The 23,746-nt window shown below is 42.8% G+C and overlaps 1 protein-coding gene across 3 annotated transcripts; it reads right to left on the reverse strand.

The window, feature by feature from the left end:
* Positions 1 to 3,769: 3,769 nt before the first annotated feature.
* Positions 3,770 to 18,304, reverse strand: LOC121605592 (guanine nucleotide-binding protein subunit alpha-11-like). 3 transcript variants are annotated; one of them, XM_041935568.1, is made up of 8 exons: positions 18,039 to 18,304; positions 17,496 to 17,658; positions 15,128 to 15,324; positions 14,621 to 14,775; positions 12,265 to 12,393; positions 10,892 to 11,021; positions 9,337 to 9,490; positions 3,770 to 6,813 (listed from the first exon to the last, which is right to left on the reverse strand). In XM_041935568.1, the coding sequence occupies exons 2-8, from the start codon at positions 17,644 to 17,646 to the stop codon at positions 6,608 to 6,610; spliced, it is 1,122 nt and encodes a 373-aa protein (XP_041791502.1). In that variant the 5' UTR covers positions 17,647 to 17,658; positions 18,039 to 18,304; the 3' UTR covers positions 3,770 to 6,607. The 3 variants fall into 3 exon arrangements, with proteins under 3 accessions (XP_041791502.1, XP_041791503.1, XP_041791504.1); XM_041935569.1 differs by having other exon boundaries at positions 17,496 to 17,669; XM_041935570.1 differs by having other exon boundaries at positions 3,771 to 6,813; positions 15,140 to 15,324.
* Between the last annotated feature and the right edge of the window lie 5,442 nt (positions 18,305 to 23,746).

Raw genomic sequence — 23,746 nt, forward strand, 5'->3', positions numbered from 1 at the left:
TTTTGCGCAAAGCAAATTTAAACTTTCTTCTCTCTTACTTCCAAACTGGTTTGTTTCTTCACGGAAATTTGGGAGCAAATGCAGTGTTTGCTGTGTTGTTGGTAGTTGGGCTCTGAGGAAAACTGAAAGCGATCTGGTTGTCTTTGGGACAGAGGCGGCAACAGTAAAACCACATGGCAATGCTAGGGGGGTTTCAAGAGTTGTCTGTTTCCATTTTAAGTAGAAGTGTATCAGATGAACAGAGCCTTCTTTTTCCCTCTAATTCATAACAAAATACATCTTCCTCATTAGTCTTTCCTAGAAATTGAGCATCTATCCAAACCCCAGGAATCTGGTCTTTAGGAAATTGAAATTCAATCTAATGTAATCGATTGTTTACTCCTCTGTAAATTAGAACATTTTCCTCCATTGGTCTTATACAAATCTAAATGGAAACAACACAGTTTCCTGAAAACCTTTGGATTTCACAGTGCAGCACATCTTGAAGACGCCATATCTTGAATTACTTATGTTAATTAATTTGACCACACCAAATCGTCCTGATGAGTTAAGTCCATCTGAGCCTCTTACTCGGCCCTGCACAGCTCTGTGGTTCTGGCATACGGTACGCAGTTCTCTCAGGAAGGGATGTGATGTGTTCAGGCTTCGATGCCACGGGACCGAAGCAGCCTTTAGTGCTTAATGACCTGTCTGTATGGCAGAGATTTAGAGACCAAAGCAGAGCCACAACAGGGGACCCGCTGATGCAATTCATCTTCATTTTAATTGGGAACATTTTGTGTTGCTCCCTCCTCCACATTAATAAACCAATGCCCTACAGCAGTTTCTCAAAAACTCATTAATACACTAGATGCAGTCCGAGCCAGGTGCTGCCGAGCAGAGAACACATCAGAAAAGACGCTTTTCTTCTTCATCTTGTTTGTCATCTGTTTGTCCTTTTTCACCCTCATCATCACCATTGCCATAATTTTTCAGCTGAATTATTAACTGTGACGATCTCTCCAGCAACAACAAGCGATAATTCCATAAACATAATAGTGATGGAAGACAAATAGCAAGATTACTTTTTTTATTACTGAGTAATAAGCTCTTGCTGTGGTGGTTTTTAAATAGATTTCAGTCCTGATCGACGCTCAGAGACTGCTCGTTAGAGACCAGGTCAACATCTTGTAGAATGTATTGATGCACGATATTCTGACAGACTCTTGCCCCCTCTGAATTGAGAGCAACGTGTGTGAGACAGCACACAGCGAGGGAGATTCGGGCTACAAAGGGCCAGCTGCAACTGCAAATGCTGGCGCTGTTTTGGGAGACCGAGCGGTGATTCATGCTGGCAAATTGATTCATTTCTTGGGCTGATAAGCACCTTTTTTTTTCTTTGTGCCCATATGCCGCAATGGCTTTGAAAAGGCCCGGTCGAAAAAACACGTCTCCCTTGCCACAGTGAAAATATACAGTGTGGGTGCACAATAACAGCAACATCTTACAATATATAGTGATGCAGTCCAATCCAACATCACAAACTACCGCTACAGCAGTTAAATCTGCACTTTTCTGAACATTAGCCTCACTTTGCTGCAGGGCTTTGTATTGGGTTTCATTGTGTTCTACAGGTGTTTACATTATTGCAGCTATTTTTACACACTAATCTTGACAGGTTATTGTTGTAATTGCAGCTGCCTTAGAATCCATGTGTCTATCTGGATATGTGGAGCGCATGTTTGATAAGTGCACAGCAGGTGTGTATCTGCTTTGAGGAACACTGCTGGAAATGGGGGGAAAAAAAGCTTTGACTAGCTCTTATCAGCAACAGGCAGTTCATAGCAACAAACCAGGCAGCAAAATAGGTTTTAAAAAGCCCACGGGCTAACCTGCGTGACACATCTCAGCTCTGCTTCTTCGCAGGAGATCACAGAAGCTGCTGGACTTCTCACCCCCTCGCTCAGCACCCTATGCCAGCCTGAGCTCGGGTTGAGCCAAGATGCAGAACAGCAGCTATCTTACGGAGCTGCCGTGTGTGGGGATGTCGTTAAAGATTTACATAAACAAATCCCTCATTATCAGTGAAGGCCGCCAAGGAACGGCTTCCCACCTGTTGTCAAATCCCCTCATCTTCTTCTGCACAGCCAACTTCTCGGAGACTTGCTCACTCGGTTCGGGCGGAATCAATCATTTTAAATGTCAGACGTGCAAAATTGGCTCTGCCTCATAATGGAGCCCATTCTGTGAGCTTATGGAGAGGATTTGAGTCAGTCGTGGAGGTTTCTTCTGGGTAGAAACAAAACAAATCCTTTCTTTTTTCAAACTAGATGAGCTTAGACTTATTTAGTTTGAAGTAAGCCGCCACACACACACTTTAAGGTCCAACTTCGATTGCTCACTTCACAGCTTCCGCCGAGTTCTTCACAGTAAATCTGCATCATTGAGAAGAACACGGCAGAAGCTGAGTCAACATCACGTGACACGCATGTTCACGCGAGGGGTAGAAAAACCACAATGTTTAAGAGCTCGATTGTCCCTTAAACTGCAAGAGTGCAAAGTGCATAACTAGATGTTAGCATTGAAAGCAGTGGATTTTAATTAGGTGGTGCAGGAGCTTGTCCTGTTTTCTGCCAACGTGTGAATGCAGCATTTGTGTCCTCTGCAGGATGGAGGACGGGCATTCACTTTGTAAGTGTCTTCAGTGTCTCTTCCTAGTCAGAGGTAAATAGCGGTCTTTTGTGTCGTGCCATGTTTTTTTTTTTTTTTGAATGCATTTTCATGGTTAAGCGACTGCAGTGATGTTGGCTGCAGGTGGAAGGGGCTTCGGGAGTTGGAGAGATGAGGCCGCAGTAACAAGGCACCTTCACGGCAGACAGAGCTGTGAGGCCGAAACAGGAGGGACTGCCTTGGCCCTGTCACTGTCTGGCAGGTTCGCGCACACGCTCACACACAGAGACAGGCACAGATGTACACACAGCTGCAGACATACTGACACGCATTCTCATACGCAAGTGCACAAGCACATGCACCCTCAGACAAGACTTCATCACTTCCCCCCCCCCCCCACACACACACACACACACTTGAGAATGTCAAGTCCTGTGGATGAGACTGACAGTCACCAGGGCCACAGGATCACACTCTCACACTCCTGTGGCGCGCTCCTCTGACAGCCACTACCAGCCACAGTGAACGTACGTATGTGTGTGCGTGTTCATCTGTGTGTATTACAGTGAAATTACTCAGGGACATGCTTCACTATCTGTCTATCTGGATAATATTTAACGTGTCATGTGGCGTGTCAGTAGATCGGCGCAGCGATTCCCGCTCTAAGAAAACTATGACTGAATTTTGTTTGGAGAAGCCATTTGTCACTCACTTATGAGGAACTACTTTGCTTCTGCCATTAGGATGGAAGAATAAGACGGGTAAACAACTAGCATCTACTTGCAAACGACTGTCTGAACATGGCGAAAGTTTTCTCAACAGATGTGACAGCTGTTTTTACAGAGCAGTTATCTGAAACATGCGCACATATTGGTTTATGGAAATGAGGGAGGTGTGAAAAAATCCCATGCGTCAATCCAAAAGAAATCCTGCTGCGGTTTCATCTGCAAATGTGAGTCACAGCAACACGTGACTGCAGCCTGCGAGACCATGTTTGCCTTGGTGAAGGAGCCTCACAGCGCGGTGAAGAGAAAACACATCACACAGGTAGACTAGGAGACTCTCTCTGGCCATATCTGCCACGACAACAAACACAAGCAAGCAGAGGGGTGCAAGTTCAAAAGTTTGTTTTTAATATTGACTAGAAAAAAAATATTTGCCCACTTCCTCCACCCGAGTCTACACAACATGTGAACTACTTTTCTGTCTCCCAATGCACGAAAAGTAGTTGTCTGGTCACAGTTTATGTGCTGTTGGTAAACAAAATTTAAAAAAAAACACAGCAGTTAAAAATTAATCAAAGGTATAGTAGTCATCAATAAACATAGAGTAAAACTATACATTTGTGTTTGAAGGCATCAATAAGATTCAACAATGTGGCTACCACATCTGAATGCAAAGTGTAGCAGTGTGTAGAGATCAAAACACTTCATGTACAATTAACAAAACAGCAGCCGAAAACCACATAACAGACATACTGCGAGCTAATGTTAGCATCCCATCAAGGTCAGTTAATTTAATGAATTTCAATGTCATTTTCCACTCAACACACACTCGACACTCAATGACGCACATGGGGGTAGAACTCACGCTTCTAATCAATATTATAAAATTCCCCTCTCCACACACTGATATAAATAGGATGCACAGAGACTTCACACTGCCACCTCAGATTAATATTCTTTACCCTTTGTCCAGCAGATCGCCTGTTGGATTCTTTTCACCGTGGTTGATTTCAACTCGTCAGCGATTTTAATGAAGCCCATTGATTGCATTGAGCTGACGGGAAAATTGAATGGAGATGGCTGAAAATAGCGGTGCAGAATCATCTAAACCGCATGTTCAGAGGTTCAGTGGAGACTTGGCCATCTGAACACTTAACGTCACGCTGCTAGAAAGCTGCTGTTGGCTTTACTGCCATATGGAAACTTGACATTGACAAAGACACAACAGGCACATTTCACAGACAACACTGAAAAATAAACATTTAAGCACCTGGACCAGCTTTAACTGATTTTTTTAGGCACTTGGGGGCAGCAGAAACAAGCACTATACGCAACATTGTCCTTTTAATTTGATATGGTGAAATGTAAACAGTTTTTAGAATATATTAGCATTCATTTAGTTTTGATTCTGGCGAGCTGATTAATGTAAGTCCAATGTCCAATCCTCTTTTAGCTCTGTTTTTGGTCTCCACCAGCTCCTGAGGGAAATATCTGGCTTTTTAGCTAATAAACGTTTCGCTGTGTTCACCAGCTTTTCACAAACTTTATCGGTCTGCTGTTTTATGCTGTGCGGGGAGCTTAAAGTGGTTTTATTAGAACTGATTTTGTTCAAAGCAGCTTCCTGTTGTGCCTGGAATTAACACTATGAGAGCGGTGAGAGGCAACGGAAACAAAGCTGTGGGACGGAAATGAACAGTGAGCTGTCCCTTCTGTCACACACAAGTAGTCATATGACCCATTGTTAATCTAACAATATTGATTATAGCCACTTTAAAGAACTTTATGAGTTTTTTTTATGTAAACCATCCATATCTCCTTCTTTGTGTGCTTATCTTTCCCTACCAATAAGGCATCAGTGGTGAGCACCTTGGATACTCTTAAATGATCTGATGGGTTTTGCCCTATACTGTGCAATCAATCAAAGTTTCTCTTAAAACTTGTGTTAAAACATAAAAGCAGCAGTGGAGCAAGTCAGGATTTGGTGTCGTGCATAAGCACACTTCAATAAAACTGATGCGTACCAACAACAGGTGGATCCCCTAATCAGCAGCCAAAAAAAAAAAAGAAAAACTACCCATCATGCCCGCCTCCTTCCCCAGTGCTCAGCTGCTTTACAGCACCCTTTAATTGATGTTTGGCAAAGAAATGTAAAATTCATTATTTTTTCATTAGATGAAAATACATTTTAAAAATGGAACAAATTGTGCTTCTTGAAAAGAAGCTATAAATATCCATTTGCTGAAGCATTTGATTCTATATTCGCACTTTTCTTTTCATCCACATCACATCCGTTGTGATTCTGTCTTTGTTGTTTGTGATGCTTGTACCGGCTGTAGAGCACAGTGAAAAGCACACTTGAGGGTAATGGAAGGGTCTCATCACATGTTGCTGTTAAGGCATCATGAGAAGGACTAAATAGGAGACAGTTTACACAGTCGTCCTGCACTTGATAATTGATAGAGACAGTGCTGAGCAGATGTGTTGAATAAGATAGTATGTAAGAAATATTGCCAGTGTGAGATAACGGTAATCAATAGGGATTTTGGCACCCTGTTTGTGAAACAATCAAAGACTCTGTGGTGACATTAATCACAGAGAAAATCCCCTGATACAAGATGTCTAATAATAAAAGGTGCAGCAGATTGTGATCTGTGTATTTCCAGTCACGGTGCATGATGGAAAATGTTTGTGTGTTGACAGTGTGTGCATCTAGTACACCTGAACGTACCTGGTGGAATCAAATAAAGCACTTAAAATGTGTGTGACAGGGCGGTGTACGCTAGCATGACCCCGTCTCCACTTGTAAAAGTCATTACTCCGTTAATGGCAGCGCAGCACTTCATAGCATCTCTGCTTCTTCTTCAATTATGGATCAATTCAGTCACTGCATGAGCCAAACACTTCATCTTATAAAAAGAAAAAAAAAATCAAAATAGGGAAAAAGCTGCTAGCTGAGAGAAATGAGGACGATCACTCCGTGATCAGAAGTCAGATGATCCCCAACACCCCTGAAGGTCTTCAGGTTTTCAGCCTTGAGAGGAAGAGGAGGAGTGAGTGGGCTAGAGATGGTGGGGAAGTTGAGAGAAGAGCACGGACTTGGTTTTAGAAAGAAGCCAGCATTTTTTTTTAAGTGGAAAAAAAGAGACGACATTTTGGCCTTCTTCAGGTTCTTCACTCGTACACATAAACAGTCCAGAGACAAGAACCAGCGGTTTCCACCACTGAGTGAAAGTTCAGATGACTCCATAGTCCCTGAGAGACTTGAGCAGCACCGTGTCCTTGACATCGCTGAAGACCCTGCGGATGTTGTTGGTGTCTGTGGCGCAGGTGAAGTGTGGGTAGAGAGTCTTTCGCTCCTCCCTCTTGTCGTGGTTGATGGCCTGCTGCTCGTACAACTTGCAGATGTAGTTTTTGGCGTCCTCGGGGTCTCGTTTCTTCCCTGTCAAAGGGGCGAGAAGGAGACAAGGCTGATGAGTGGGACTAGAGCTGACAAAATGAGTCAAGTAATCGATTACTGCACTGACAGAAAATGAATCTGCAGATATATGTGATGCTGCAATAAGAAAACATATTCCCTTGTCACTATAACAATTCTCAACAATGTTGTCATCTGAGAAAATGTTTTGCTTTATAATTTGCCATCTCTAAGCTTATTTGAAGGGCCACAGGAAGCAAAATCAATAGTTGGGGCAGGTGCTTATTTTAGTGAGTTTTCTTGTTTATTATTTTGGTAAATACTACCCTATTTATGACTTGATAACTACCAACTCCATGTCATCTCAGATCTACATGCCAGCAGGATGTTGTGATGTTGCTAAAGCAAAAGCTGAAAAATAGCCTGCATGATAAAAAACCTTGAAGCGACAGGAGCCAGAATAGAGGCTCCAGTTTATTAGGGCTGCAACTGTTAATTTTCCATCATAATAAATCCACCATTCTTCCAATTAACTGTTTAATCTATGAAATGTCAAAAATGAGTGCAGAATGCTCATCAAATGTGGCCCACAGTGACGTCTTCAATTTAGCCGTTTTATTCGACCAACAGTTCGACAACAGTACACCGGTGAACAACAGCAGCCTTCAAATGTCGTGACAGTAAAAAGGGCCACACAGTCTCCACACAGGACCACGGCAGCATTAGCAGCAAATAGCGGCCAGCGGTGGGAGCTGCTCAGAGTTGTCGTTAAGGTTAAATTGACATCAAGGAGCTTGACCCTGTATGAGTCATTATTTTACCCTGCTAATGCTGATGGTACAACACAGTGGGCGCACTGCACATACACACACACAGACACACAAGTAATTGATTGCACCTAATTCCCGCTCTGCACGCGCACACACTTCACACATGTACACTCGGAGGTTTGCGGGGGGTGCAGGGCTTGCGGGAAGCACAGTATCTGTCTGTGGTTGTCATGGGTAACAGAGGGAGAGATGGTGGTGCTGGAGGGGTGATGGGGGGTGGGGGGGGGGGGGTGGGGGGGGGGGGAGGGTTCGGGCAACGCTCTACAGCCTTTCACACCAGCAGAGCCACAAGCTGCAGCCACATCATTAAGCAGACCAAGTACCTGGAAGTGACTCATTTGCAACTCGTGTGTGTGTGTGTGTGTGTGTGTGGACACGTATTACTAATGTTGTGGGGACATAAATCTGTTTACACAGTCACATTGTGGGGACCTTATAGGGAAAAAATGCAAGTCCCCATATTATAAACCATTACATTTTAGGGTGAGGGTTAGGGAAGTAGTGGTTTGTCTCCAGGAAATGAACGTAAGTCAATGTAATGTCCTCTGACGTGAGGGAAACACAATTCTGTGTGTGTGTGTAGAGGAAGAAGGAACGCTAGCGAAAAAAGCTATTATGATTGCTGGCTTTGCTGACACCAGGACAGCGATGGAGGGACAACCCTACCAGTTCAGAGTCAGGGGTGCACTGGGGCTGAAATCACTTTGCAAATTATTTCTTTAGAAATGACACATTATTTCCACCTGATACAGCAGGATGAGATATGAGATGAGATAGCTGAACGCCCAAAGGAAATTGGCCGGAGGAAAACAACATCACAACCCCCCGTTTTTTTGTTTTTTTTTTGGGTCTCGTGATGATTCTGTCCTGATAGTGATGAGAATACACACCTACAGAAAACTAGCTGCAATTGTAGATGTCGGTGGTGACTGCTGTTGTCATTTCTCATTTGGATGTTGGAAACCTGCCTTTTAGCTTCAACAAAGTGCTGAATTTGATTTTTGAAATTTCAGACCTGGTTGGTTGTGTCAGTGTTCCCACCATGATTGTCCCCAGTCACAAAACTACAATTCACACACACACATTTGCCTTAACAACAGGTAACTTTTTTGATAAGTTTTCCAAAAAGGTTGTAGTTCGTCTAGTTAAGTCCACAAACTTGTGAGTATTATCTTCATCGATCAATCTACTAAGAATGTTTTTGAGTATAGAGAGTAAATGTCATATCTTCTAAAATGTCAAACAAGAGTCTAGAAGTTTTTTTTTTCCTAGAACGGCAAAGTGGAGTCATTGAACATTGTTCATCCAATCATAGCGAACAAATGATCTTGATGTCAAGCCCAAGGGGGGTGAGGGTTGGAGGGTCGTCACAGGGTTTCAGCAACAATGTTGACTGGTTGGTTGGTTGAATCGCTTGTCTACAGTGTCGCTCTGTGAGACTGTGCTTGGGCACAGCGCTGTGCTTTAGGCTAAATGCTAATGCTAGTACGGCAACACGCTCACGATGACAGTGCTAACATGTTGATGTTTAGCAGGCATGATATTTATAATTTGACCATCTCTGCTCATTACCACTAAACACAGAGTACAGTTGAGGCTGATGGATTGTTAGAGTTCTGCAGGTATTTGGCCATAAACCCAATGATTGGAAAAGAAAAGTTAAGGGATCACCAAAGTCATTACAATTCATCATGATGGGAGATGGATCACAGCTTACCTGTGAAGCTGGGGAAGTATTTCTGCAGGTCAGAGGTCTGGATTTTGTCAGCCAGGATGTCAGTCTTGTTGAGGAAGAGGATGATGGAGGTGTTGAGGAACCATGGAGAATGGATGGTGGTATAGAAAAGAGCCAGACTCTCATGCATCCGGTTCTGAGGAACGACACAGATATCATACTGGAGGCTGCAGCACTACAGCTCAATGTGTGGGGGGGCGATTTTGTTGCAGATAAAAAGTTTACACCAAAGAGTTTTCAGAGATGATTTTGACTTGAAGAGAGAAACACATGAGTTCTCAGGGATGGAAAGATGGATTTGGATGTCTGAGGATGAGGCAGAGAGGGAGCAGTCTTTTGAAGGGAGGTGGGGAGGTGGGGGGGGGGGAGTTTATGGAGGGTCTGGAGCTCATGGGCCACAGTGGAGGTTAATGAATGTGCTGGCAGACTAAAAAGTGGCTGCGAGAGATAAACGGCTTAGCCACAGGACGGGAGGGAGGAATGGACAGAAGGCGACGGGGGGTGGAGAGGAGGAGGGAGGAGAGGGGGGGGGGGGGAGTCAGAGGTTTTCTTGTGCAAGAGTGAAGCCTGCTGGTGGACGGATGAAACGACCACAGCTAGAGCGACACTGGGAAAAAGTTAGGATGAGAGACACAAGAGAAGATGGATGAATAGGTATGGCAGATAGTGCTGCAATTAATAATTGTTTTAATTATGGATTGATTTGTCAGTTCAATCAATGCTGTAATGAAACATGTCCATCCCAAGGTGTTCAAATTACTTGTTTTGTCCAACCAACAGTCCAAAAGCCCAAACATGTCCTGTCTTAATTACACAAAACAAAAAAAGCTCAACAGGAAACTGAAATCCGAGCATATTTGGCAGTTTTTGCTTGAAAAATGACGAGAATGATTAACTGATTATCAAAACGGCTGCTGATCTCAACTAATTGATTAATTGTTGCAGCTCTAAATATAATATAAAAGAAATAATAACAATAATAAACACTCTCCAAACAGGGGCGATTCTGCATGAGTACTTCTGATAAAGTACATGTGACTGACAATATTGTACTTTATTTGGTTCAGATAGATAGATAGATAGATAGATAGATAGATAGATAGATAGATAGATGAAAATGACATTCAACTTAACATCTATGCCAGGCATATCCAAACTATTCCATAAAGGGCCGTTTGGCTGCAGGTTTTCGTTCCAACCCAGGAGGAGCACACCAGGCCAACCAATCAACATCAAGGGATCCCTTAGTTATCAGCTGAAAAGTGAGATCAGCTGATTAAATGAGTCCAGCCTGGTGTGCTCCTCCTTGGTTGGAACGAAAACCTGCAGCCACACGGCCCTTTATGGAAAAGTTTGGACATGGCTGATCTATGCTACCAGGCTGCCTTTGTGAGAACCAGTTTGTTTATGAACTCTTTTCACTCAGAAAATGTTTTCATGAGGTTGTTTCTGTTATTATGTCCCACTTCCTCAGTGGTAGAGCGAGTGAGAGACATGCAGACACATTCGTGACAGCACAAGTACACAGTGGTCTTACAATGGTTTCTCTCTCCTCCAGGACCTGATCGTACTCGCTGAGGGAGGCCAGGAAGATGAGGGAGGTGACGTTTTCGAAGCAGTGGATCCACTTCCGACGCTCCGACTTCTGACCGCCCACGTCCACAATCCTGCCAGGGAGCGGAGCAGAGGTAGGAAGGAGGAGTTGAACAGGGCAAGCAAACTGGCAACCAATCAGTACTCGCTAATAGTTTATGTAATGGACATACATAAACTATGCACAGAGCAGTCACACAGTATTTAGACTTTTATTGGTTCTGTATTTAGATTTGAAATAAAGCTATGAACATTTCTACACCCACACTCAAACTAAAAGTCAGACCTTTAACCCTGTAGCCATCGTTCTGTCGTCCTCAAATTAATACATCAAATTAATTAATGTTGATGTGTTTAAGTTTGCTAACTTCATCTCAAATGCGTGGAAAATAAGTCAGGACAGGCTCTTTAATTCGTATTTACTCTGATTTCTCCAGTATTATATGCTAAATATTTTTGTAGCCTTGATTAAAAATGCCCGCGTGGCACACTGGATCTGGCGTGCAGAAGGGGACATGGTTGCATGCATGACACGATAATAAAAACCTCCTCCTTCCTTTGTTCGTCAGATCTAATCTGCTGGAGTACGGAGCCAAGACGACGAAACAACTGCACCTGTCCAGAAAGCTTAGAGGCTGCTCTCACACAGCCGCTGATAAACCGCGGCTGCCTGTTCGTGAAGCTGACTGTACCCAACGCTTTTTAATGTGGCACGCTTTCACACCGCACTTTTTTCCTCATTTCCCACAACTCGCTGTGGAAAAAAAAAAGTGCAATCATGCTCATGACAAGATTGACTGTGTGAGCTTCACCGCTGTGTGAACACATGATAGCATAAAGGATATTACTACACGGGCTCCGGAACACTTCATAAAACCGCTATCAGTGAACTCAGTTTGTTTGCTGAAGATTGCATTCCCTTTTTATTTAAGTTTTACACAGCGTCCCAACTTTTATGGAATCGCGGCTGTAACTGGAGGTTGAGCCGTTCCTCCTGTGCCGTTTCATCGGGGAACACGACGTTCCTGTTAAGAGAACGTTGATCTCTGTCTGCTGAGCTGCTGTCAGAGCCTCCCTCTGCTGTCAGAGAGAAACAATACAGACACGTGTTCAAGATGAACCCAGAAGCGACGCCTCACTTCCCGGCAGAGGCTTTGTGCAGACTCAATCGGAAATGTGATCCCACACACACACACACACACACACAGGCATGAGCAGACAAAACCTCTGCAGCAGTCAGGAGTGCAGTATTTTTTCCACAGGGCAGTGAGTCGTGTCAGTATTAGATTTGCCCCTGACGAATGTCTGACTGATCACCTCAGTGTGATGGTCTTGATGGTGAAGGAGTAGTCGTGGATGCCCGTGGTCGGGAAGCGAACCCGCAGCACGTCCTGTTCTGTAGGGATGTAGTCTGGGGCGGAGATGCGGTCCAGGTTGCTCATGTAGCTCAAAGAGAGAAGAGGAAAGTTTTCCAGCAGCGTTAAAGTCTGTTTCTGAGCCGTGGCATAAACATACCGCCTGTGTTTACCTCACATCCAGCCTCGAACGCGTAAAACAAACTGAAGCGACACAAGATATACGATGAACTAGTGATGGTAAAAAAAAAAACAAAAAAGTGTGATTAAAAATACGAGAAAGGACTAGACTGAGTCCATATCAGCCCGTGTGCAGACAACAGCTTTATGGCTCGTGTTGATACAAGGTGTCATTAGCTAATGTTGACTACCTGTCTCTTATCGTGCACACACCATGATGGCTGAGCTGCTGGGTAAACACAGAACAGAACAGCGGTAGAAAAGAGAGAAAACAGAGGCAGGCTGAGTCCAGCCTTTGTTCTGCAACACATCAGATACTTGGAGCGTGAGGCTCACACCTACTGTATGTTTAAACTGTTCAGTTAAAAAGACACAGTCCGAGGGCAACTCTGCGGTGATCTGTACGCTGACCTGTTGAGGTTTTAGTTAAAATAAAAAGGTGATTAATATGTCACAAAACACTCCTTAATCAACTGGTGGTTTCAACATGGCTGAAAAACGTCTGGGTACAGAAGAGTCTGTAAAGAACTAGCCCCCTCCAGTGGTCTCAGTAATAAATCCAAAGTGTAAAACTTACTCTACAAGGACAAGTAAGGACACGAGGCTGAAACAAAGGTAAAAATCAAACACATTCATCATGCGACCGGTTTGATGATTTGAAAGAGCTCTGAAATCAGAGACGGCTCGTCACCTTCATTCCTTCTTCCCCCGGGCCAGAACCATCATGAACAGAGAACACATTCCCCTCTGCGCTGCAGCATTTCAACACTGTCTGGTGTTAAATGTCATGTGATATCATGTTAATATCCAGAGTCTAGCAGATTCAATTCATTCTATTTTTTTATTCCGCTTATATTTTATGCGAGTAATTTATTTTGTTGTATTGAATGTTTGCATATTCAACTTTTCTGATTCTGAAAAATATTTAAACAGGTACCAAAAAAAATGGGACCATATCAAGAAAAGTATGAAAATGAAACAAAAAGAAAAGAAAACATGAACTGATTTGTCACAAAAAAACAACAAAAAAAAAGCTTTCACATCATAAAAATATAGTAACAGAAAACCTTGGAGCTGATGAGTACACGCAGCTCCTCCGGCCTCCATACTTTCTCATTTAAAAAAACAGCTAGACGGCCATATTTTGCTGTGCGTCCACCTGTGAGTTTTGGTACAAAGGTCAGATGTGCCATAAACACATGTCGCCACATGTTCCCTGCGATATATTAGCTGCTACAGACATTGTAACATTATTACTGCAGTTTTACTTTACTACAGATGTGGTGTTTAACAATACGCTCTGCAGGATTTTCTCACACAAAAGCAGCCCCTCTCTGTCATCACTTACGACCCACTAGAAATGTGTGACGGTGTATTTGTCTGCAGAGCGGCCTCTTGCCTGCTGTCTGTAACTCGACAGATTACCGTACATCATAATTACATCATTATGATGACACGTAATTATCGGGTGCTCCTAGACTGAAGATGGCTAAACTCTGATCAACCATTAGCTTTTCGTTCAGATACAGAAACAAAGGCGTGAACACACACTAAGCACGTTATCTGATGAAATATTTGCCAGGCAGACAATCAGGTGCAGCGCTCTTGGGTCACTGTGTGTGATGCTGCAGGTGGTGCTCTGGGCTGGTAGCTGTGGTCAGGAGCGGGGGGGGGCTTTCAGCCGGTGAGGAGGGGGCCAAGTTTGAATGTTGAGTTTAACGAACAATAACTGATAATTCCTGCAAAGTGTGCTCTGAACTCATGGAACTGAGGCAGCTCAGCCTCTTTTACTTCCTGATTATTTGGTTGAAGCCTGTTTGACACTAGAATGACGGCACATGTACACATCACTGTTTGTGTTCTCAGGTTTCATTCCCTGTGATATCCTGCCATGCAGATGTTTTTCTTTAACTGGCAAAAAAAAATATTTGGCATATTAAACGTTTTGTAACATTTTGCATCCGCTTTTTCTAATGCGACACTTGATGGGAACATGGCTTATCACAGATTCCTGTGTCATGATAATCATCGCTGTCACCTCGCTGTGACAGTGTCTTATCATGTGATGCCCTTTGACTCCCAGCCCCACAGCTCAGGGTGTGGCACGGCGCGCAGAGCCTCGACTTCCAGCTACTCACTACTCTGTGGAGTCCAGGAGCTGATACTCGCAGCGACGGCTGTAACACACGCGGATCCCGAAGTCTGCCCAGAGGCGGCGGATTGCGTCCACGTAGCCGCGCTCCAGCTGGGTGATCTGCACTGTGTTTACGTCCTGCAGCCACTTGGCGTAGATCTGGAGGGAGGCGGGACAAGCGGTACGTTAGGAGGTTTTGTGCTGGAGAGGTTTAACAGAACTCTGCGTGTGAGAGTTGTAAGTTTGTTCGACATCCTGTTCGGTGTTGTCTGTGCGAGTTATCTTCCAACATCTGCCTCAAGGATTGTGTGTGTTCATGGTGATGCTGCCAGCTTCTATTTAAAGACTACAGCCTGCTGTGTGTGTGTGTGTGTGTGTGTGTGTTTGATGCCTCTTGTATAATGTGGACATAATCCCTCGTCTTCAGTCAGGCCTGACCTGGTGCCCGCACACCCATGTTGACGTCTGCGTTTGTGTGTGTGTTCATGTGTAACTGGGTGTGTTCGCGTACGGGCGGGTCTACCTCGTTCTCTGGGTTGGAGTAGGGGATTTTCAGTGTCGTCATGGCTCCCGTCATGGCCTTCATGGCTGTGAAGATGTTCTGGAAGATGCATTTGGAGAAGGCCCTCCTCTCGTCCTCGGAGAAGCCTCGTCCGTGGATGATCCTCATCTGTCGGATGAAGGTGGTTTTCCCGCTCTCCCCGGTACCTGAAGCAGCAAGTGGGAGGGAGAAAAGATCAAAATAAAACGACAAATATCAAAACAAAACAACCGGCGGCGGACTCAGCCAGTCGCCCATCCTTACATCACCATGACCCTGCAGTTTTCCTCCGCGCTGTAACGTCTTTCAGCTCATTGTTTTGGTTTTAAGACCCGCAGCTTTCTTGTTTTGGTTCAGTCTCTCCGTGCTCATGGGCAGTTTCCAGCTGCAGCAGGCAGCTGTTTCCAGGGAAGAAGCTGAGAAAGGCTGCAACACAGTATGGCAAAAACACCAGGATGTCCAGCCTCCTTGATTTCATGTCTATTTCCATATCACAGATGCTTAGTTCAGGTTAGTGCTGCCCTGATGTGAATCATTAAGTCTTAAAAGGCAACTAAAACTGAAAATTTCTGAAAAAGCTTGTACACAGACTGTTCCGCCATCCACACAGTGATCGAGGAAATAAGATATTCAGCCTTATTACTGGCTGTCTCTCCCTATCGTTGCAGGGTTTCCCCCAGGAAACTGTCCCGCTGATCCTGATCTCGTCCTGTAATCCACTTCGTTTGCCGATAACAGACGCAACAAAAAACTCGCTCAGTAAACACGAGGCACGTGTGGAATAGTGGCTCTGCTCTTTTTCGCTCATGTTTCATTTTCAGGAATGTGTCAGATTGAATAAAACAATAAAAAGAGCGCAGGAAACCACGTCCACCCCTCCACCCTCACAACCAACCCCTCCAGGCAGATGGCTGCCCACCAATAAAACTGAGTATAAGTATTAAAGGATAACTTTCGTTTTTTACAACCTGGACTTTATTTTTAGCATTAAATACGACCATTTAGACACCCAGACAACTTTGGTGGCATTTGGAGTCGTTTTGAAGAAATTAGCCACAGAAGAGCGGCGTATATCCGTATAATGCGAGTAATTGGGGCACCCGTGCGTAGCCTCTATAAACGCATAATCTGCGGCGAAGCTCGTTCATATTCCAGTATTTTGTTATGATATGCTGGCGCTATTCCCCTCTGAGCCCGTGGTGGCATGTTATCAACATCCAGTGTCTCTAGACAACTACTTCTGACGTGGAGGAATGCCTCCGTACAAATAAAGTCCAGGTTGTAAAAAACGAAAGTTATCCTTTAAGATGCTGTGTTCACACTACTGTTGAAATAAATAATGGTCGATTAATCTAAAGATTTTGTTCCATTATAACACTAAAAAAAACACACTTTTCTTCCATGTGATGAACATCAGTCCAACTTTTGATTAATGATTCAAATCCATGATTTTTAATACTTTTCTTCCAAATCAATATATTACATATTACACTGATAATTATTAGGATGTAGAATTTGTCCATATTGCCTTAAAATTAGACTATATGGAAGTATTTCAGCCAAAAATATGTTCCTGTACCTCTTTTATTAATGACTTTTAACTAAAATTAATCAATATTTATTGATTGTGTATAAGATATCTTACCAACAAAAATGGCCATCACAATTTCCTAAAGACTAAGATGATAGCTTCAATTTGCTTGTTTTGTCTGACCAACAGTCCAAAAGCCACAGACGTTCAATTTAATACCACATAAGACAACTAAGAAGGTGGAACAAGGTGTCTGGCTTTGTGTAAATTGCCTTAAATGAATAATCAGTTATGAAACCAACCGCAGATACATTTCCTTGATCAATCAACTTATAGTTTCAGCTCTGACTGCAGCATTATGTCCCTTTAATCCAGCTTCACCAGCTGTCGCATACCTGCCTCCATTGGAGCATCACAGCAAAAGCATCGCCGCTGCCAATCAGGCGTAAACTCATCAAACCAGCTGCAAAGTCGGCCTGTGGGTTTGTGGACTGTGCATCAGTGTGGTTTTCAGGCGAATAACCAGTCCCAACCTGGACCTTTCTTTAGATAATCACACGGTGACACATGCTTTACATAGTTTTCTCTCTCGGCTGCAGGCTACCAAACAGGCCAAGCAGTATTTAATCTGTGTGTAGGGTGCTCCTTACCGCGTCTTCTCTGTGATTTCAGTGTCATCCAGTGTCAGTTCAATTTATTTTAATTGCTTCATAAACATATTTGGCATCATTGTGCTTGCACTGCCATCATTAATGTAACAGGTGAACAGACAGCTGTGTGTGTGGTGCTCTGTGTGCAGTCACTGACCCAGCAGGAGGATTTTAATCTCCCTTCTCTCCTTCTTCTTCTGCTGCTTGAGGATCCTCTTGATCTCTTTGTCCACAGCGATGGTCCTCTTCTCCTCCTCGGACAGGCAGCACAGGCAGGTGCGGCGGCACCACTGCCAGCAGCCCGCCATGGCCACAAAACACTGAAATCAAACTGTTAGTGAATAATCAGCTGTAATGAGACTCGAGGACTGACAATAAAAGCACTGGCAATCTGCCCATAGTCCATTTGATATTCATTAGCTTTTACTTCCTACTCACTGGACTGTTTAGGATTTATTCTAACACACCCCTGGTCCCCCGGAAGTCTTACTTTGAAATCATAATAGGTAAGAGGTTAACTTTAAATTGTGTTTCACACTTTTACAGCGTAGAAGAGGTTTGTTATCAGCATTAACCGTCAGTATCTTTAAAGTATTTACCTGGTTGATTAATTTTTCAATCATTTCCGGCTGCTGTGACAATACGCGTTTGTTCAAGAGGACTTTGGAAGTTACAAACAGAAAATGATCCAGCTCCTTACCTCACACAGTCCGTCAGACTCTTTGAAAACGCGTAGGTTCAGATCCTGATTGCTGTTCGTAGTCCATTTCCCACCGTGTCCCCCCGGTACACTCCACCTGCGGCTAGCAGCTAGCAGTAACTGTCGCTGGAGCGCACAATCAGCGTCATTAGTCCGCAGACGCGGAGTTAAAGCACTTAGTTTTTCTGCGCACACGAAACAACCTGCAGCTCGTAGAAAGTCCACCGCGCCTACATTGGAATGTGAAGCCTCTGTGGTCCGCTGAAAACGCTCTGTACCAGGAATGCGCTCAGGGCGAAGCGCTGCGGCAAGAAAGCGGCAAACGACCGCAGCTGCGCCGGAAGTGTGACGCTTGAGCCTAGAAAATAAAAGTGGTGCTCTTTATCATGTTCTTGGACTTTAATGCATAACACAAATATTTGGGTGAGGAAGCAAGTTTTACTAATGCTGTTGGATTTTAATGATTGTAAAATTATCCCTTAAATTATACAATTAAATTACATACCACTTTTAGCATGTGTGTATAATTGTCAAATAAAAATCCAACATGCTTTATGTACTGTACATATCCAACCGCTTCATGCATGTGAAGTAAATTTTTGCATTGATAATTTAATATCTATTCCAGTGATCTTTTGTGCTATTGTATGCTTTTTAATACCTTACAGAAGCAGTTTGGCTTGTATATAGACATTGTATGTTGTTCATTGTTGTGTTTTATGTATATTCATTACATTACTTTTTTCACCTAGCTGTTTGTCAGAGTTCATTGTCTATGTTTATCTGTCTTTGTTCCGTTTTGTTCTTTTAGCTTTATGTATATCTTTATGTATATTTCTAACTGTTATATTAAGAGCAATGAAAAACAGTCGAAGTCATTGTTTGTGTACCAATATTTCAGCCAATAAACATTATTTAGATTCATAAATTAATTACATTTACTCAAGTAGTGTTCTTAAATACAGTTTTATGATACTTTACCTGATCATTGCCATATTATGCAACGTTATACTATCAATATATACTATACAAAATTAAAAGGCAAACAGTACTCATGAGTCATAAAATTTTGCTTAAAATGCAGATAGCCTCTGTAGAATTGTGTAACTTTGGTGTTTTAATTTACTCATTTTAGTGTTTTGTGGTAGGCTGATTAGTGAACGGCATTATTTTGAAAAGCCTATACCGGAAGTTGGTGTTCTTTAACTCCGTGTGGTTTGACAGCAGTATGAATGAGTGCGCTGCGCTGCGGATAAAGTTTCGGCTGCTGGAGAGGCTCCCCTGCTTCATGTTTCAGCTGAGCCGGAGTGAAATCACGGACACCCACGAGTCTTACTGAATTATTATTTATTAAATTCTGAAAGTTTCTATTTTACCTTTGGTCACATTATTTTTTTTGTCATTCGTGTATTTTTTGTATCTTAACATTTTCAACTTTCTTCCAGTTATGAAATGCATTAATAATATAAACATACTAACAAATTAATTTATGCACTCATTACATGTGATACAATATTACACACACACACACACACAGCATACAAGTAAATACAACAGAGTCTTAATAAGTCATTACTGAGGAGGACAAACAAATAAGAGCCTGTGGGAGGGAATATCAGAGAGCAGCAGGTTATGAATCACCGTGCAAGTGTTTTCTGAGGAGAGATGAAGTGTACAACAGGTACTTTGACACTCCTCCTTATCTGCTATTAGGATGTCAATCTTTTGTCTCAGCCAGCAGAACCGGTCAGTCCAGGCTTTCATGGTCTCAGATATTGAGATCACCTGAGCTCTGCATTGCCATGGGAACAAGGTGAGGTGAAAGACCAATAGAGGTGTGTGTGGAGGAGTCTTTTTAGTGTTAATATTCTAAATGCATGAAGGCTTAATACAAATCTACAATGCATTGCACTACACATGATGGACTTTATTTCACAGAGGGGTTTTCCTTAAAAAATAAGTTTTAGAGATACTTCACGTGTGTTTTATCGTTTGTGGAGAATTTGTGTGTGTGTGTGAGTGTGTTTGATATTGAGATAACCTACATATAATTTTACAGTATAACAATTAAATGTAGGTACATGTAACATATCCCTTGTGTTTTTGTTGAGGACCTGCATTTGTGTTTGGCTCTTGGTTTATATGAATTTTTAAGTATGTGTATGAAATCAGTGATACTCAGAAAAGCTCCATACAAAAACTGTTTTTAAAGTTTGTTTGAAATCATAGTATGAAAGTTAACAGTCGTTTTCTCAGCAACTTACCAAATATTTTTGTCTTTTTCTATTTTATGTGATTTCAGCCTCTACGTGCTCTCAAATCAAAGATGTGTTCAACAACATTATGCCAAGATGAAACTGTTATTGAGAAAAAAAGAAAGAGGGTGGGAGAGAGAGAGAAAGGAAGCAAGCAAAGCAAAGAAGGATGAAAGAAAGAACGAAAGTAAGGTGAAAAAAGGAAGCAAAGGAAGAAGAAAGAATGAAAGGAAGGGAAGAAAGTAACGGAAAAAAGGCAGGGAAGGAGGCAAAGAAAGAAGAACGGTAGGAAAAGGAAGAAGGAAGAAAGAACAAATGAAAGAAAGGAAGGAAGAAATGAGAGGGAAGAAGGAAGAAAGAACAAATGAAAGAAAGGAATGAAGGGAGGGAAGGAAGGAAAGATGAAAGAAAGAAAGGAAAGAAGGGACGGGACCAAAGGTGACAAAGAAGGATGGACGAAGGAAAGAAAAAGAGGAAGGAAGGAAAGAAAGAATGAAAAAGGAGGGATGGAAGGAAGACAGTCAGTCCTGCTCTGCCAGCGGGCGTGGCCGCACCAGGAAAGCACCTGCCTCATCGTTCCAGTTACAGGAAGTTAGATATGTGAAGTGTTCACCTGAGCACCACAGTGCCGATTAAACGGCAGCTCTGCAGGTCTGGTGTGATCGAGTCTTTACCGGCAGCCACGGCAGCAGAGAGACGAGCGCGAGGAGAGGAGACTGCGGACGATCAATGATTAATCTGACAGCTGCCATCAGACGCTGCACGTGCCGATGGAGCACCGCGCTCTGCTTCCTGTCACGTTCACTTCTAATGAAAGATTAACGCACACAAAGTGTTTTAATCACTGAAACAGTTGTTCAAACGAGATTTTAATAAGGAAAGAATGCAAGAAAATTAAACATTGTGAACGCTGTTTATTTTACTCGTGACCAGGAGAAAACAGGGAAAACCCACAACCTGTTTGTCTTGTGACCTCTATAAAAAAAGCGATGTCATGCCTCAGGTTACACGTGTCTACAAATGAGCTGTGGGGAAAAAATCCCAACAAACAAGCCAAGAGGGGAGTGAAAAAATGTGGAAAAAAAGAGCGTAAATGTGTGCAGCTGAGTAATATCATGTAAAACACATGAAAAGTAAGCGCTGGTTTGATGATCGAGGGGCGTTGCTGAACTGACCAATACACTTGTGTGCTCCGCCTGTTAAAAAATAACAATAAAATTGCCTGTGAATGAAGATTTGAATGTTCTGATACAGATCAAACACAGTATTTATTTTCACGCAAGGAATTATTACACCCCTGCAACTGCATCTCATGTCCACAAGATGTCGCCTGGCCCAACGAGATTGTCTGCCAGCTCGTTCAAACTGGCGGATTTAGATTATTACTGCTGGGATAATGATGGTGGAGGAACAGCTGAGAAATATTTGACCTCTGCGTCTGTCACAGTTGTCACAATCAGAGGACACTAAACTATCGACAGGATGAATAAAGAGTCGTTGACTGACGGACGCCTGTAAGGCTTGGCTGAATTTATTAATGGAAAGCACAACTGCTAAAAAGCATTTTCACCTCTGCGTTCACAGTCAACAACTCTCTGCTGCAGGGATGGAGAGTTACTGACTACATATACTCAAGGCTTGTGCTTAAGTACAATTTTGAGGTACTTTCTGCTGCTTTGTACTTTTTCTTCACTACATTTGAGAGGGAAATATTGTATTATTTCACTCCACTATACGTATTTGATGTCTAAAGTTATTACTGACTGTGAAGATTATGGTTTTATGCTCAAAATTTGACGCAGTTTTACAGATTAATTGTCCCATCTGTATTTAGTTAAGATTAGCGTCACTTCTGCCACCTATGACATTAAAATGCTGCTTTATTTTAATGCATCATCATAATCCAACAATCAGTGGCAGCTCCAGGATTTTTGAAACAGCTTGGCCACAGAAGAGTCCCTCAAAGGTCACAGTTTTGTTCTGAAATTCTTTTGCATTCCCTATGATCCATAGAGATAGACTGAGCTGTACTATGACATACTATGTATTATGTAGTAGGCTGCGTGGGCACACCCTCAGCTGTGGCTGGCTCAGGCACAAGTCTGTATCATTGCAGCAAGATAGATAACATGGCTCTCTCACTGACTGCTGCAGAGGCTTTTTCAGAGCGGCTGTAGCTCTGATTATGATGACTACAGCCATGCAATGACAGCTGTGACTGCTCTGATTGTGGCTGTAACCATGGCTGAGCTTTGGTTGTTATGATTATGGCTGCAATACATTGGCTTGTAACACTAACTACATGGAGGCTGGTGCTGTGTGTGTGCAGTGAATTGTGCTGTCGGAGCATTGTGCTGAAGCTCCTCTGGTGTATTGGTAGCACATGCGTTATATCTGACATAAACTCCAGAATCAAATGCTGTGTGGCTTCAGGATGCTTTCTTGGCTAATGCTGATCGGAGCAGTCAGGAGCAGTCACACTACAGCTACCACATCCACATCCACGGCGGGCAGAGCAGCTGCAGCCGTGGTGAGAGTCAGTGGTTGTATGCTGTCAGAGCTCAGCCTTTTGAAAGGAATAATGAGCAGAAAATGTAAAGTGTCACATCATCTCTGTTTTCTGTAGTATCTGCAGAGCCTTTCCCTGAAATGATTTATAGCAGAACTGGACCAACACACTAACTGTTCCTGTGGATCAGGGGGACATGCAAAAAAAAAAATAGCTTAGTTCATAAAAAGGATTCCCACTGTGACCCCTCAGGGCTCTGTAGGGCTGAGTGTTGTGTGACAGCCAGTTTTGCTTTACGTGCACGTGGAATACAATTGTTTCACTGCAACCTGATTTTTGCCCCAGCTGTTATACGTCCATACAAACACAATAGTGTTCCAGCTTAGTGAGAAAAAGTTTCTGCTCGGCGTGAAGACCAAGTTTAAGGGCGATGTCTGGGGAGGCTAGTTATATTTCAATGATGGCACTACTGCAGCCAGTGGTGGAAGAAATACTCAGTACTAATACAACAAAGTAAAAATACTCCTGTTTTCAAAATCCTACTAAAGTAAAAGTTCAGAAGTATAACTAGCTAAATTACCTAAAGCATCAAAAGTAAAAGTACTCGTTCCTCAGAAAAATGTCCCCTGTGAGTGACATATATTACATTACTCCATTTTTAATATTAATGCAACAATGTGTAAGCAGCATTTTATGGTTGTAGCAGATTCAGGAGGCTGATCTTAACTACTTTATGTAGAGTTTCTTTTAAAAGAAAAGAATGTAAATACTGGATATCTCCTACTGAGTTGTGGAGAAGAAATGTGAAGTACAAGTACCTCAAATTAGTAGGCTACTTAAGTAAAGTACTTGAGTAAATGTGCTTAGTTACTTCTGGCTGCTGCTTGACAGATGTTGGAATATTTTTAGAGGTTGTGAAACTGCAGATCAACAGAAGCACGCAG

This window comes from Chelmon rostratus, chromosome 4 (assembly GCF_017976325.1).
Source record: "Chelmon rostratus isolate fCheRos1 chromosome 4, fCheRos1.pri, whole genome shotgun sequence".
Lineage (NCBI taxonomy): Eukaryota > Metazoa > Chordata > Actinopteri > Chaetodontiformes > Chaetodontidae > Chelmon > Chelmon rostratus.

Excerpts from the sequence above, each read along its gene's own strand:
- LOC121605592 (XM_041935568.1), bottom strand. The coding sequence starts at position 17,646 with ATGGCGGGCTGCTGGCAGTGGTGCCGCCGCACCTGCCTGTGCTGCCTG. Across the intron at positions 12,394-14,620 it reads CTCCTGGACTCCACAGAGTA|CTACATGAGCAACCTGGACC; the intron begins GTGAGTAGCTGG and ends TCTCTCTTTGAG. Across the intron at positions 9,491-10,891 it reads TGGAGGAGAGAGAAACCATT|AACCGGATGCATGAGAGTCT; the intron begins GTAAGACCACTG and ends GTCGTTCCTCAG.